This window comes from Nymphaea colorata, chromosome 3, assembly GCF_008831285.2.
Source record: "Nymphaea colorata isolate Beijing-Zhang1983 chromosome 3, ASM883128v2, whole genome shotgun sequence".
Taxonomy (NCBI): domain Eukaryota; kingdom Viridiplantae; phylum Streptophyta; class Magnoliopsida; order Nymphaeales; family Nymphaeaceae; genus Nymphaea; species Nymphaea colorata.
In genome coordinates this window covers 1,446,019-1,461,858 of record NC_045140.1, presented here as the reverse complement: position 1 = coordinate 1,461,858, position 15,840 = coordinate 1,446,019, and the positions used below count along the sequence as shown (strand labels likewise).

The following is a 15,840-nucleotide window of genomic DNA, read 5'->3' as shown; positions in this document are numbered from 1 at the left end:
TGTAGGTGGAAACCGAGGCTATTGCTTTACACCACACTAAAGTATATGACTAGAGACTTAAATGCCTCAAGTGTTTTAATCCAAGTTACTGTCATCATTTTCGCTAAAGAAATGATATTTAAGGCTTTGAGGTATGAAATAACAATTTGGTCCTTCTGTGATATAAAGTAGTTTAATGTGTATTTACTCAACACAAGCATTAGGATTACCTTGAATTAAAGGGGGGTTTCCACAGTGTCGCCCTGTACTGTTATAGAAAGGTTTTCAGCATATCGCATAATTTTCTCAATGTATAGTTTCAGTATTATTGTATTTATAAGCAAAAGGTTTCCAACATACCGCATAATTTTCGCACTATATAGTTTCAATATTATTGTACTTATATTCACATTATGGTGACCTATGATGTTTTGGAGAAACCCGCATTTCACAATTGCCAAGTAGGCAGCTTCATGAGTTGCCAAACTGAATGGAGTTTTGATTTGGAAACTGCTGCCTTCAGGTGTCTCTGTTTACTAAAGGCAATTTGAATTTGTTGGAGACAGTGGTGGAGGCAGGGGCAGAGGTAGAAATTTTTTATTACAGTGGCTGAACTAGTTTCAAGATTTCAAAAGGGGCCGCAATATAATTTTCCAAAGGGGGCCATAGTGGCGTAGCCACATGGTGGCCACCCACACCAGCCTCACAGAAGTAGTTTAATATATATGTTAATGTTTTGATATATCTGATTGTTATATATGTAAGTGTCCCAAAGAAATTAAAGGTATTGAAAGAGTTACCCCACCAAAAAAAATTTTTGGCTCCGCTAATGGCCATAACCCTTGCCAACCCCTTGTCTCTACGCTTTGCCAGTGGTATACGTGGGCTGGTGTGGGCTACCCCCATCAAAGGTTTCATTTCAAAAATAGAAAATGACATTGTGATGACATAAAAATTATATGGTAGATTTGGATTCCTATATATCCACTCGTGTGGTACTTCATCATACGATTCATATAAGATCCATCTGTTTAGATATCATCATCTACATCCAGAAAGCCATATGCTTTGGAAGAAGCTTGTACAGTTTGGGAAGAGATTTTGATTGATAAAAAAGAAAAATCTACTTCAACCGGTATGCCCTTAGGCACGACCATACATAACATAGAAATAACACTTGGAAAGGGTGGACAATTAGCTAGAGCAGCAGGTGCTGTAGCGAAACTGATTGCAAAAGAGGATAAATCAGTAACATTAAGATTACATGGGGTGCACACATCAAGCATGTACTTGCAACTTGAGTTCTCATGAGCCAAAATATCATGGTTTTGTTATTGAATGGAGGCCCATTATGAAAGATTTTCTCCTGACAGTTAAGTATTCAGTTCGAGGTGGATCAGGGTGGAGAGGAGGATGTATAAAAAGAAATCAATTATTAGGGTTGAATTATGTGTGTTAATCAGCAATGAAGAAGCAATGTTGCATCGAAAAGTCTCTATGACAATGAATTTTTACAGGCCAGAAAAATCATCCTTTTCCACGCCATGGCAAACACTGCGATGGCTAAAGTGAATGTTGCCATCTCTCACTTTCCTTGTATAGCATGAGTTATGCCAACATGCATGTAGCCCTTGATGCCTTTCTGGGTTTATTCTTCAAATAGTTTTGAGACATTTTTGGAAACATGCTTACTTGTTCAACTCTTTATTTTGGGTTCCAGAAGAATATGTTGAAAGGCATCAATGTTGTGATCCCAAAGGTGGATAAAGGAAATCATAATGTTGGCATTTAGGCCGATCGGCATTCATAATTGTGTTTATAACATAATTACACCCATAATGGCACCTGAGATAGGTCCATTCTCAAAGGTTAGTCTCACAAAATCAAATGGCCTTTCTAATGGTTGATCCATGAAAGTGCCTTGTTTGCCCAATAAGTTGCTGATGTTCTTTCTCACATCAAATAAAGTATGACAAAGTGGAGTGGTTAGCAACACCACAAACTCTACAGCTTGTTTAATGGCAACTAAGTGGTATAAATTAATCATGGAGTTACCTTGTCCACCTCCTTTTCAGAGGTAATTAGTGGAGAATATACCAAAAATGTACCAAAAAATTGAAGGGCACTTGAGAAATAAGGCATTAATAATGCTTCTGTAGTTGTGATGGATCACTTGTCTCACTCCTAAGCAAAGCCCAAATTGGTAAGAGAATATGGTTGGTAGTGGTAGTTGAAATAGCGACGGCCACAACGAATGGGTAAAGGCCTGGCAGCCAGCAGACCCTTAGAGGGCAATATTTCATGAATCTGCCCCAATTTTTGGAACAAATTCATATGACATTGTGTTAGTATTTCTGGAAGAACGAATTATTAGGAGGATGGCAAAATTTTTTTCTCGACATCACAGTGGCATTGATGTGGAACCATAGTGTTGTTTGGAAATGATATATATGGATTTGTGTCGACAGCTTTCACCACCCTTGTGCAACTCTTATTCTCTATTTTAAAATACGTGACATGATGCCTACTTAGTACCACTAAAGAATTAAACTTCACTATGCCAAAATTTGTGTGCTCTATAAGGTAAGTGCTAATAGTTTCTTGGATTGTACAAGTAGAAAAAATTGGACACAAGTTTGAGATTTATTATGCCCTCACTTTAATAACCCAAGTAATGTCAAACAGAACTCTTAGCATATGGGGAAGCCTTAGTTTCTACTATTATGAGGAAATTTAAAAGCGTTGGATCTTAATTGCATGTCAAGCGGTTATATGGTTTGCCAAACCCATCATAAACAAAGTCATTCATGATCAAACGGGTGAAGGAATTTTAGTGTGTCTAGCATCCTCCAAATTACAAAGATGGATTGAGACTAAATTGGGTTTTCATGAACATTGAGAAAGGCAAGAGGTAAAGATAAACATACAACAAGCTGGAAGAGTTTGCTAAGAGGAAGAACGGTTACTTGCCATTTATTGTAACCTAGGCCTTAAAATCAAAGATCAAAACTTTAAAACTCCATTACAAATAATACTTTCTCTCTAGATGAATACTGAAGAAGAGGTAGGCAAAAACTTGTTGGCATATAAGGTTGTTCAATAGTCAAACCAAGTGCCTGAGTCTAGAGGTTGTTTGGTATGTTGCTCGCCATTTTGTATGGCCTCCAACAATTCATCAAACTAATAGTTAACAATGTCTCTCATTGCATTCAACAGTTACACTCAAGATCGTTTGACATCGGTAATACATTGTTATTGTTCCAAGAATCTACACCAAAACAAGGAGTAGATTGGTTGAACACTTGTTACAATATGTTATGAATTTACCATATTTTATAATCAATGAACAGTTTTTGCAACCTTGTTTCTATCAAGTTAGATTGATCTTACTATTTCCTTTGGCATCCTTAGATTGAAAGTCTTATGGTTGATCATGACCTAACGAGGCACATTAATGTAACTCGTCCTCCTCCAAGACAACATGATAATGGTAATTCATTCAAGCCAAATATAGAGTTTACCTCTTAAAAAGAGACCAACCAGCTTACCTTAAGCTGGATTATTACCATTGTGACTTAATTTATGCTGTCTCATGAATTGATTTGTCTCTCACGGTGAGTGTTAGAACATTAGCATGCATGTCAATCAAACATACGCATCATTCAACTTGAGAGATATTTGCAAAACATTAAAAGACAACTAATTGAATCAAGCTAAGTTCCCGAGCCACTCTTCGTATTGTTAACAATATTATAGTCTCCGATTCAGAATTGATTTTACAAAGCATAAATGGTGTAAGCAACGTTTATGAAAGCTCTATCACCACCATGCCAACCTTCATACAACTCCTTTCTTACAATTATATGATCCAGAAAAGTACTTATGTTCTTAGTAATAATATCAATGTCATATCAGTTTTTAAAGAATATGCCAAATTGGGATGTAACGTCCGTTTTTATTTCTCAACTACTATATTTTAAAGCTAATCTGGACTAATTAAAACTTAAAAATAAAAAAATTTGTATTAGATTAATCTCTCTCTCTCTCTCTCTCTCTCTCTCTCTTGTTGGTACAGCCTGTTACCTGCAGGTCTTTATGAGGCTAAAGCCTGCCCCCTACCTGACAATAGACAAGCCAGACCAATGGGCTCATAGCCATAAGGACATGGTTGGACAGTCTGCCAAGTACCTGCCCCATTTCCATCAATTTTTGAAGAAATTTTTTCACCTCCTTCCTATCTTTTAATTTTAATTTCGGGCGAGCGGTGTTTCTCACCTTTTGGCGGAAAATCGAAACCCCCTCATCATATCAGAAAATCCAAACCTCCTCATATCATAGGATATAGAGTCTGCTTTCGGGTGTCGTTCTTGTCGTACTTAGACTTGCTTGTCAATGTTCCCTTCTTTTGCAATACAGAAAATTGTTTTTAAAGTTCAAAATGAAAGCTGACCGCCTACCAATCCCGTCTTGATTGACCATTGCGTCAACCCTTTTCGAGATTTCATATAATTTTTAATTATTCATTTAAATCGAACAGCAAAATATGAAATGTCCAATATACATAAAAGAAAAAACTACATTCTATTTAACAACTATGACAATTTTCACATTACCATGATTTGGGCCTCGTCAGAGACAGTGACCCGACTCGGACCATCAGGTATGTACATGAGCCGAGCCAAGCCCGAGTTGTAGAGGGCCCGAGGGTGGTACTTTGACCTAAACCCGGCCTCTTGCTAAGGTGCTATTAATAGCCTTGACATGCAACATTTGGTGCATCGACATTTGAGATGTTTTAGGTACGTTTTTACTTGAAAGGCGCACCCGGTACGGTTTTGGACATGATATTCAGGTCCTAAGAGGATTGCTGCAAGTTCCGAATAAATGGTAAAAAAATATGTATCTACGTGCAGATACTTATGGACAAGAGTTGTAAAAGATGCCTAATAAATTAATGATGTGAGATGGTAAATGTCTTGAAGTTATATAGTATTCCAAGTTACCTTGAGAAATGAATCTTCCTAATAAAATATCGCCATGTCTGTAGCACAAACGCTTTAAATACTCATTCAGGGTACGAGTGAAGTGACTGTGTATGCATAAGGGGCCCCGCATCTAACAGATGAATAATATGCTTTATTTTGCTGCCGCACTTTCCAAAATGCAACAAAAATGAGTATCAAAACTAATATATGTGGAGCACCCGTAGTTCACATTTTTCATGATCTGTGTTTGTTTGCTGAAAGAAAAAAGTATCATCAAAACCATGCCATGGAGTCTGTCCACACAAATAAATTTTATGTAAATTGTAGCCTTGATTTACATCCATAACTGTTGTTTCATGAAAATAATTAGTTCAATACGATTTTTTTATATCCGAATGTCTAAGGTCTAAGTCACTAATTCAAATTAAAAGGTGTACTATAGGATCACCCAGGTCCCCGAAACAACTCTAAACCTTGGGGGCGAGGAGAAAGGAGCGACTTTCTCCATGTACCGCCCAAAGATAATTGTTATATATCGATCTCCGAGCTTTATATGGATGATGAAGGGTCATATAAATAGCCCCCTTAAATTCTTATTGTTGCATAACTCTTTTAACTCTCCTTTTTCAGTACTAAATTGTATTTCATATCGTAACCATTATTGACTCTCTTTATAAAATTATGACAACAACATATATTGAGCCCACATACATACAATATCAAAATAAAATTAGAAATCAATAACATTAATTTGACATTCTAAGAGAAGTTACTAATAAACCCACATAACAGTATGCATAACTCAATGAAAGTCTGTTCACCACAAAAAGAAAGAAGAGCTGGCCCACTCAGCAGGGCATCCGGGCATACACAAATGATAGAGTTGGAACTTTGTTCAGGGTCTTCAACTTGACGCTCTCTTTCTTTCTAATGTATAGATCAGTCATTTAAATAGTATAACAATTAATAGCTTGAACTTAGTTTATTTATAAGATCCAATCTGGCCTCTAAAGCACATGATTTTTTTTTTTGTTTATCCCAATGGGACTTCTTTTTCTTATAAGATCCGATCTGGGCATCTACAAACGTGGTGTTGGGGCTTATTTTCTTTTGTTTCTAAACATGAAAGACACACCCATGTGGTTGTTTTCTTGAAAAAAGTGCATGCTTGTATAAATGCTTCTATTGAAACCTGAGGGCACAAAAATCAGTTGTTCAATATTTATAGTTTCCAAAGCAATTTTTTAAGTTGGATTCCCTCCCGGTCCCTAGAAGCAGTTCATAAGCTGATCTCATCTGGAATGCCACTTGGTTCGATAAATTATAAAGTATCAACTTGATTAGAGTCTATTAAAGGCACGGGAACGTGGTTTTTTTGGGTTCTTCCCACTGCCTATTACAAGGGGAACATTGCGTAAATTTATTAGCCTTATTGCTTCTCTTTAAGTATAAAATTGTGCTGTTCTAAGCTCTAGTCATTGGACTCGCTCCTTGAGCTTCTTCCAACACTATTATTGTTATACTTATACCTAGGGTTAGGGATGTAAGTGGATTAGATCTGAATTAGATATACTATTAACCATATCCATCTTTTCGGATATTCATATACTTGGATTCGAATTCAGAATTGAATGTGGATGAAGAAAAGTTATTTATTTAATACTTTATGTAGATCTGAATCCAAATCCGAACAGATGTCGTTTCTTAAATCCAAACCGGATTTGATTTCTTAATCAGCTATTAATTTGTTTTTCATATCTGATTTTTTTTTCACAAAAATTTGGTTGGATGTGTGATTCAAATCAGATATATTTATGTCCTTAATTGTAACTAAGCATATCTAAAGCGTTTAATGCGGGGCAATGTGGCCCCAAATAACCATGGACTTAATTTTTTTTGATTGTCGAGTTCATCGTCTTGGTAAAAAAGGAAATTGACGACATCCTTCCTTTGGATATATCTTGAAGAATGCCCGGATAATGCGTCAAATTCGTTTTGATCCAAACCCATATATGCCCGGTCAACATAATATCAATCATGATTCGGATTTGGGTTTAGCAAAGCGATCTCAGGGGGTGTTTAAGAAGAAGAATGCTGCGTTAGAGCACATGTTTCAAGAACAATATTGTATTCTTGTTCTAAGGAGCATAGTATAACCATGATGATAATGTTTCCAAATTCAACAATCACATCTTTGACATACTCATATTCATATACGTGGTGCTTTGGGACGTGTTTTAAGAACATGTGTTTGAAGAACGCAAACGTTCTTACCAAACATTTTTTAAGCCTAGCCACATGGAACATGACTTGATGTTGGGTCAAACCAGTCTACAAAAACGATTGATCACTCAGCCAGTAGCCAATCTGAACGGGGTCTGTATCTCAACAAAAGGTGGTTAGGTGTGTTTGGCAATGGGAACAGTAACACACTATTCATGCACCTGCCTCTTAGACTGAGATGGACATTGGGTCAGATTCATAAAACATTTCGCTCATGTTACCAAAAATGTGACAGACATACCTATTGACAGGTGGGATGGATCCTATATTAATTACCTGCCAATTCCATTTCTCCTGCACTTCATCGATGATTCTTCACTCATTGAGGTTTTTGATAAAATGAAAAACAAAATTTTGGTGCTTCAATACTAAATGACGTTCTTATTAAACTTTCATTTGAAACATTTAAACTTGATATTAAAAGATTCAAAATAGCAAAAAAATAATTGGATTTTGTAACCTCTTTGGGATTTTACTAATAGATAGAGTAGCAAATAGTTCTACTACGTACAACCAAGAGTAGCTAGAAGGGCTCTCGTTTTGACTTGTCCACAGTTTGGATTTGGTGTAGTTAAAGATCAAAGAATTACCTGATTCGATGCGCTTGTATCTTAGCTGATGTAGAGATGCGCAACGGGCCAGCCTATCCACTTGACAGCCCAACCAGTCAATCAATGGCTGGGTGCAGCCGGCCGTCAGCTCCCAGGGTCGAGCCTGGGCTTGGTCCGTGGTGGCCCATGGTCCGTGCATTGCATGCACGGGCTTAACTAGGCTCAGTCGGGCTGGCGGTACTGTTCCAGCCAGCAGAGTAGCCCAACAACTATGTAAATCAAACCTAACCCTTCCAAGCTAACTCGAGGGGCATAGTGTAACATAGCTGGTTCAACTAGTGAGCTAATGAAAGTCCAATCGTCTGTTTGATTTTCATGGGTACTACTTTCTGAACGAAAACGGTGGATGCACAATATTCAAATTGATGAATGCAACTACTTCCCATCTATGTCCCGAAGCAACCATGAACCTCGAAGCAGGGGTAAAGGGAGAGGGGATTCAACCTTCTTGACAGAGACATATAGTTAACAAAATTTTCAATTATCTTTGACAAAGTCGGTCGAGGGTTACGTGAGCTGTCCCATATAACTGGACCCAGGTTTGAGAATGGGACGAAGACTCCACGTATCTCTAGAGGTAGGTAGTTCTCTCACACTCCAAGCAAATAGTGTTGGTAGCTGGACCAACTCCTTATATCTAGGCCATACCCAATTAATGGAGACATAAATATGAGCCTGTTTCTTGGGTAACCCTAGATTTTTTGCATCGTGGCACATTAATGCGAGCGGGATCAAAGAAAAGATTGCTTTTGTTAAATGATTGATGATCTTATAAGGAAATAAATTAATGAACGAAAAGGAGCCTCACGCATCGCATTAAAAGCATGCGAAGATGCTCTTCCTCATGTTTAAGACAGCATTATCGAACTTTACATTCTCAAAATGCCTTTTGTGTCATGCCCACCTAACATTTTCACGTAATTAATTGCCAATGGGGGGAAGTATATGATATGGCGCAGAGCTTGCATATAATAAATTCTGCCAACAATCTAACGTATCCATGTAATTAACTATCGATATGGCAAATTCTCAGTGGTAAAAAGGTTGGGGGGATCAAATCCTTTAGAGAAAGAACTACCCATTACTTTCTATTTTCTCAAGAAATGATCCATCCCCCAGAAAGGAAGATGAATAAAAAAAGAAGATCTTTCTTTCTATTTTTTCACTTTTTTACATTTTGATAAATAGGAAGAGAGAAAGGAACCGGCCATATGGATTGAATTGTGCTGCCAGTCAACATTTGCAAATAAACGGATGAAAAATATCAAAAAAATGTTTTTTGAATAAATGAATGAAAAAATATAGAGAAAATGTAAGAAAAAGAAAATTAAACTCAAGTCGACAAGTGGGCACCCACCATCGAATAGAGTAGGTTGTACCGCCGATTCGATTCGCAACGTCACCGCCAGCGACCCAACTTCCCGTGGGACCCACTGGAGTTGAATGCTGGGACCCATTACAGTTGACGACCCGTTTTTTAGGGGGTCCGAACCGACTCGGATCGGGTGAGTTACTACTTACAGCTACGCTCTCTGCCGAGCGTCAGGCGCTTATTGACTAGTCATTTTCTGAACCTGGAAGAGTGTGGGACCCACGAGGCCACTCGGATGCCAGAACCCACGTTGAGCGCCGAGGCTTCCTCTAGAAATATTCATAAATGCTAAAACGGGCCCATGAGTACAAGATTTCCGTTGCTGCACACACTTGGCCCATCGTGGATTAAGTACTTAAAAAAGATCACAGAGAGAGAGAGAGAGAGAGAGAGAGAGATCTGAGATTGAAAATTCTGCGCATTTACCCTGATCTTGTCTTGCTTCCTTGTTCTGTTCTCCCCTGTTATGTTATGTTAGTCGATGCAATTGTGCTGAAGAAGCGTTGCTAGAATCACGCTGCTTTCGTCCATGATGAGCTTACTCGTACTTCTTTTATCAATACAGCATCTTTGATTTAAGATCTTTTTTTGGCTTCAAAGTTACCACGATGCATGCATGTTTTTTTCCTACTAGGACTCTGCTGGCTTGCTCGCTACGATTGAGAGGACAGAGTACTACAGACAGCATGATTGTACCACCTGAAACCTGCTGCTTGGGACGAAATGTTTGCTGTAGAAAAAAATTAGCAAAGAAGAGAAATTGTATATTGTACACTGTACTGATTGCTATGGTCTAATAGAAGCCTTCAGATTGCATGTTTTATTTGATCAATGGGACTATAAGTTGCAGACAACGGTGCCCAGGTGTTGGGAAATGCAGGTCGACCGAGCCTTCAACATGGTCATTATTAGAAGCAGATAGAGAAAAAAAAAAACTTGGGATGGAAAGATGCAAAATTTTGCTTCATTGGTTGACAGATGTGAAACTACAAACCATTGAATTGAATTGCGTTAAGTACTTGAACATAAGCTTATATAGTACGACTAAGTGAGCAACGATGCTTGAACATCCTGTTACTTTAGGTAAACAAAAATAGAAACCTCAGTGATCAAGTAGATTTAGATGAAAATTTTGGTAAACAAATTTGGACCATTTATTTGCCACTAGAAGTAGATTATAAAAAAAGTTTCGGTTCAATAGCACTAGGTAGCAGTGCCATTTCACTATACGTTCATACAGAAATGTTATATATGTGGAAATGTGATTATGCAATCCCAAAACCAGAAATTTTTTTACCCTAAGACAAACAAGGGTAATGCAAATTGTTCAGAAAGGAATCAAGGCACTCATTCAGCAGATGACCAGGGAACAGAAAAGGAAGAAAAAAAAAAGAAGGAAAAAAATATTTAAATGAAGAATTATCAATGATTTGAACCTGTTATGTTTGACCGAATCAGTATTCTTGTTGCCTGGCATATCAAGCTACCCAGCGAATATGCCGAAAAGCTGTAGGTAGGATCTTCTAAAAAGCCAATTCAGCAACATGAAACAGCGGACCGAGATGAACAAATAGAAAATTGACATGATATGTTTGCAGAAATTGTAAATTATAATAAATGAATAATCAATCATCTCCATTAAGAATATCCACTTCAAAGGTGAAATCCTTCTCCTGGGCCTACAAGGGCTGGACAAGCACGTAGCAGCTAAGCTAAAAAGTTGATATGTGAGAGTAGATAAAAGAACAGGAAGGTGTAAGATAAAATTATGTAACAAGGATATATTACAAAAGATGGAAAGAGAAAGAAGCGTGAGAAAATGGTTTCCAAACTCTCCCTTTTGCAATCCTTTATATTGAGCCCAAAACATCTGCTACATGGGTAGAATGCAGATATAGCCTCAGAGGAACAACTGAACAAACATTTCCAGAGCATTCACTCGGTCACATTGACACGAGAACCAACTGCACACATTGCAGAGGAGTAACTAACTGTAAAACCTTAAATATCAACCATGCACCTTCAGCTTCTCTTCATTACAGAGGCCTCATTTCTCCAATCAGCAGCTTACTGCTTATTTACTCTTCAAGATGTTGCAGATCCTCTCTTGGCGCTCAATGAAGCAACCAAAATATTGCTTATTCAAGAAATACCCAAAATTTGAATCAATCAATTACATGTCGATCCTTAATGCATCATCTTCATTGTCATCATCAAATGGAGGGAGACATTCTTGCGGGTTGGCATAAAAATAATCCTCTTCTTTGGGTCTATCTGGAATTACCAGCCTAGTCTGTCGGGATCCATTTCGATTTTGATGAGCTTGTTTAACTGCCAAGGAGAAGTGATCCCATGACAAAGATCCACTTGTGTACTGATCAATAAGATCAACCAAGAGTTTTCTGTCCAGCAGGACCGTTTTCTTGAATCCCAAGAATCTTCCAGTTTAGGCAATTAGAGGTAGTAACAAGTTAGAAAAGCAGAAAACATCAAAACAACTGTAAGACTTGACATTAAGCATCAAGACATACCTTCTGTGGCCTTCAACAACTTTTGCCATATTGCCATCATAAGTAGGAATGAATACATCACTTTCTAATGAAACCATATAATCCAGTGCAGCCATTTGGGAGGAGTGGTTTCGAAAAGGCTTAAGATCTGAAGATCCTAACAATATTTCCTTTCTGACCTGCACAACCATCGCAAGATAATGTCAGCCAACATGGCAAAACAACCAATAATATGTTAGAAGACCAGTTGTGATGACAGTCGAATATGAGAGACTAATAATCCTTTAATGTTCACGGCCCTCAATGCATTAAAACAAATAGAGGATTCAGTAATTTAATGGTTGGTTGCCTGCAGTAATTGTCAACTAAGATTGTAATGCTTTCACTACTCACAATATTAGGAAATGCAGAGGAAAGACTAGACATCCTGCGGTCACCACCATATATTGCTCCTGCAGCTATATATATTTGAATATTTTTATCAAAATCAAGTGCCTGTAGTATAAGAGCAGTTTCTTCTGGAGTCAAAGGGCAAAGGCCGTCTTTTCTTTTCTGTACAGAATCAATAACTTTCTCTTTCCACCAAGGATATGCATACCTACAAGCGTTCGGTTAATTTTTTAGGACTAAGCATATGAGATCTTAAACATATGGAAACATCAAGATTATCAAACTTACCGCATTTCTGTCAGTTCATCCACTTCTTGCTTCGTGCAACCATGAGTGCAGCCAGAGAAAGCTAACATGTCCATCTCATAGCGAAGATGGAGAACCAAAAATGGCCCATTTTGACGTAATTGATTGATCACTCTTCTGCCCAATTCTTCAATTTGAGAAGTGAACCGCAATGCATGGTAGTTTACTCGACATCGCAGCTTTTGAATATCCAGAGGCAGGCCATTGTTAGCTAATCGAGCATCTGTCCTGTTCAAATGCACAACCTTGTGCTTCTTTACCAACGGCAATATCTGTTTTGTGGAACCATAAAAGCACACCTAAGATCAGATTATGAAGCAAAAAACATGCTTAATTCAGAACAAATAGGAAGATTGCAATGCTAAAGAAATCGAGAAAGTGACCAACCTGATTAAGATAGTAAGAAATGTCAGACCAACTAACAGGAGGCATGGAGAAAAGAGTTCCTTGCTCAGATACTCTCTTTAATCTTGGGGGGAGCTCCTTCAGAATTCGAACTTCATCTCGCAAGGATGATATAAAATGATCCACATCAAATATATCTTCGAATTCACTGCAAATGTATCCATATCAGTCGATATAAGTTAAGAGGACGGCAGCTACAGAGAATAGTTCAGCGATGTCATCGGAATGAAAGGTGAAACACAGTCCAACCTTGGGTCTGCCCAAAATGAGGTTTTGTCCAGCTCTGGCACAATCAGCGTTACGTTCATGTATCTTGCAACAGCAACCATATCACATATCTGCAGTTTCCAGTATATCAGACAATTATCAATTTTAACTAGATGAGTTCGCAATAACAGCAAATATAAAGTTCAATCTCAACAGACAAACATCAAGGAAGCCTAACCGCAGAGCGCATCTGATTAAGACCGCCATTGCACGAAACCATCAGGTAGCCGTTGTTCTTGTAATATCCTAGGATATAATCAAGAGAGACAATTCAGGATATCACCGATTTCACACCAAGCAAAAACGGACAAACCGTCTAATGAAAATGCTCTTCAACTTGGAAATACATAAGTGAATTGCGCTATCCATCCAGAAGTAACCGGAAGGTGAACCAAATGGAGCAATTCCCTCGGTGCAAGATGAAATTGAATCATTCAGGGAAACAAGAAACAGACACAATTAAAACAAGACATACAAATTCACGAGCAAAAAGCCAATCGATTTCTTCATGGTACAACGACAAATAACATAGAGGGAAAATTGGATAAGAAGTGACGATCAAGGAAGGAAGAAAAGGGCTACTTACTTTTAGGAGGAAGAACGACTTTTCGGCTCTCGATGTGCAGAGAATGGTCTGCCTGTGATTGAGTGAAGCAAGAAGGCCACCCCTTGAGCAATCTAGGGCCCCAAATGTCGCCCAATGCTGTCAGTTGAACCACACAAGTCCACAGCAGGACGGTGGTGGTGGCTCTAATCATCCAAATCTGAAACCTCGAACGAGACAGCATTGCATTCTTGAGTTTCTCAGCCTTCATCTCATCGCCTTTGAGAAACACCATTTATCACGATCGGCCGAAACCCATCGGAAATCTCAACACCCCGGATCCCCAAATTTCTTAGCAAATGGTGAAGTGAAAACTCAGAATTCGTTATATGTGCTCCCCTTAACCGCCCAATTATCGCAAGCCCCCAGATTCGGAAAAGGAAAAAGAGAAAAAGAATAATTGACTGAACGATGAAATTTTGAAATCACATGACGTTAAAAAATAGCACCCCGAATCGTCCTCATTTCTTCCCATCAATCTTTCTTTCCTCCAAGAGAAAACCAACAAATGAAGTAAGACTTGAATGGCTTCCTCAAACCCCAAAAAGGATCACCCAAAACCCACATCCATGCCACAATCAGAACTATCAAACCAGAAAGGAACCCAACAACCACCCCACATACACATTAAAAAACAAAGGCAGCAGAGCCATCACAACAAGATAGAAAACATCCAATTACCAAAAACTCGCACCTCAAAACTCCCAACCTAAACAAAGGGCTTCACCAAACAAACACAAATTTCCGCACCATGCAAACCCAAGTTCAAAACAAAAAAAAAAAAAAAAAATCTAAAAAAACTCGATAACAAAGAAGAAGAGAAGAGGAAGCAGAACTCAACTCAACAAGAAACAGATGCAGAAAAAAAAAATAAAGAAAGAGAAAAAGAAGAGACAAGACCACCACTGACCACCCTATAGGAATAAAGAAAGGGCACAACCCATCAATCAGAAGCCACCCATCTTCCCAAAAACCATTCCCTGTTCCTCCAAGCCCCCCAAGAACCAGATCTAGAGACTCTCACTCAAATGCACATTCACACGTATTACGTCTGTGATGGCTTTTAGTACCACCAATGCCTGTGAGAGAGAAGGAGAGACGGTGGGGAGAGGGGAGGATAAAAGGGCAGGCTCCCAAAAGGACAAGGAGGGGCGTTTCTGGCACTGAAACCTTTTTCCACCATGGAAGACAAAAAACTAGACGTTGGTTCCTCTCGGCTCCTCCTCCTCCCCCCTCTCCCTAATTATGGTAAACTCCAATTAGTTATCGCCATTAGCCACGCTGATCACTCCTCCTTCCCTCCATTCCCTGCCTCCTTCCCCGAATTGCCCTCCTGGCTCCACGGGCGGGACCGGATTGATTGCCCCTCCCCGGTGTGTGGGACATCTCATCGGACCAATCAGAACTCGCGCACACACGGGTGGCAGGACGTCGACCGTGTGGGAAACGGGGCGGTCGGTGGGCTCATTCATGGCTCCGTAACGGGTCGCCCCACACGTGCCAACCGACAGGGGTGGGAGACCGTGAACCGGGGTATCTGGGTTTGGGTTGCCGTACCCTGGTCCGGTCGGTTCAGGTTGGGTTTCAGCACAAGTGTTCGAGTTAACAAATGAATTCTATTGCATAAACAAATCCAGCTTCAACTGACCATGCTCCGGTCGATCAAACTTGATTCCCATCCCATCGCTAAAAGAGAATATCTATAAAGGGTTTTACTATATTTTCACAAAAAACATGTGGTTTCAATGACCTTACATGTGGGTAGCAACATTTACATGTCAAAAAGGAGGATAAATACTTAGGCGTTCATTTTCAACAACTATTCGTTTCTAGATCTCGGATTAATATTTATTTGTTCTAGATTTTACTTTATATATGGAAATGTCAGTCCGAAGTATTATACATATACAAAAAATAGTTTCATGTGCGTACGTAAGATTTTTAGGGATTTAAATTTGATCTTATGCTTGCATGTTAAAGTATGTTCTTTATGCTAATTTGCATGATTTTAAACATGCAAATCGTATCTCTATATTTACCTTTTTAAGAAAGAGAAAAGGGTGCGCCAGAGACCACGTAAATTATAAATATAAGTCTTTGTAATGGCGAGTCAATAAGAAAGATACTT

General features: G+C 38.7%; 1 protein-coding gene across 1 annotated transcript; it reads right to left on the bottom strand.

Annotated features, from left to right (window-relative positions):
• Nucleotides 1-10,968: 10,968 nt before the first annotated feature.
• LOC116250843 (rhamnogalacturonan I rhamnosyltransferase 1-like) lies at nt 10,969-14,936 on the bottom strand. Its single transcript, XM_031624794.2, has 8 exons — nt 13,695-14,936; nt 13,287-13,354; nt 13,091-13,179; nt 12,824-12,989; nt 12,419-12,708; nt 12,134-12,338; nt 11,762-11,919; nt 10,969-11,668 (listed from the first exon to the last, which is right to left on the bottom strand). Exons 1-8 carry the CDS (start codon nt 13,945-13,947, stop codon nt 11,404-11,406), a joined length of 1,494 nt encoding a protein of 497 aa, XP_031480654.1. The 5' UTR covers nt 13,948-14,936; the 3' UTR covers nt 10,969-11,403.
• Between the last annotated feature and the right edge of the window lie 904 nt (nt 14,937-15,840).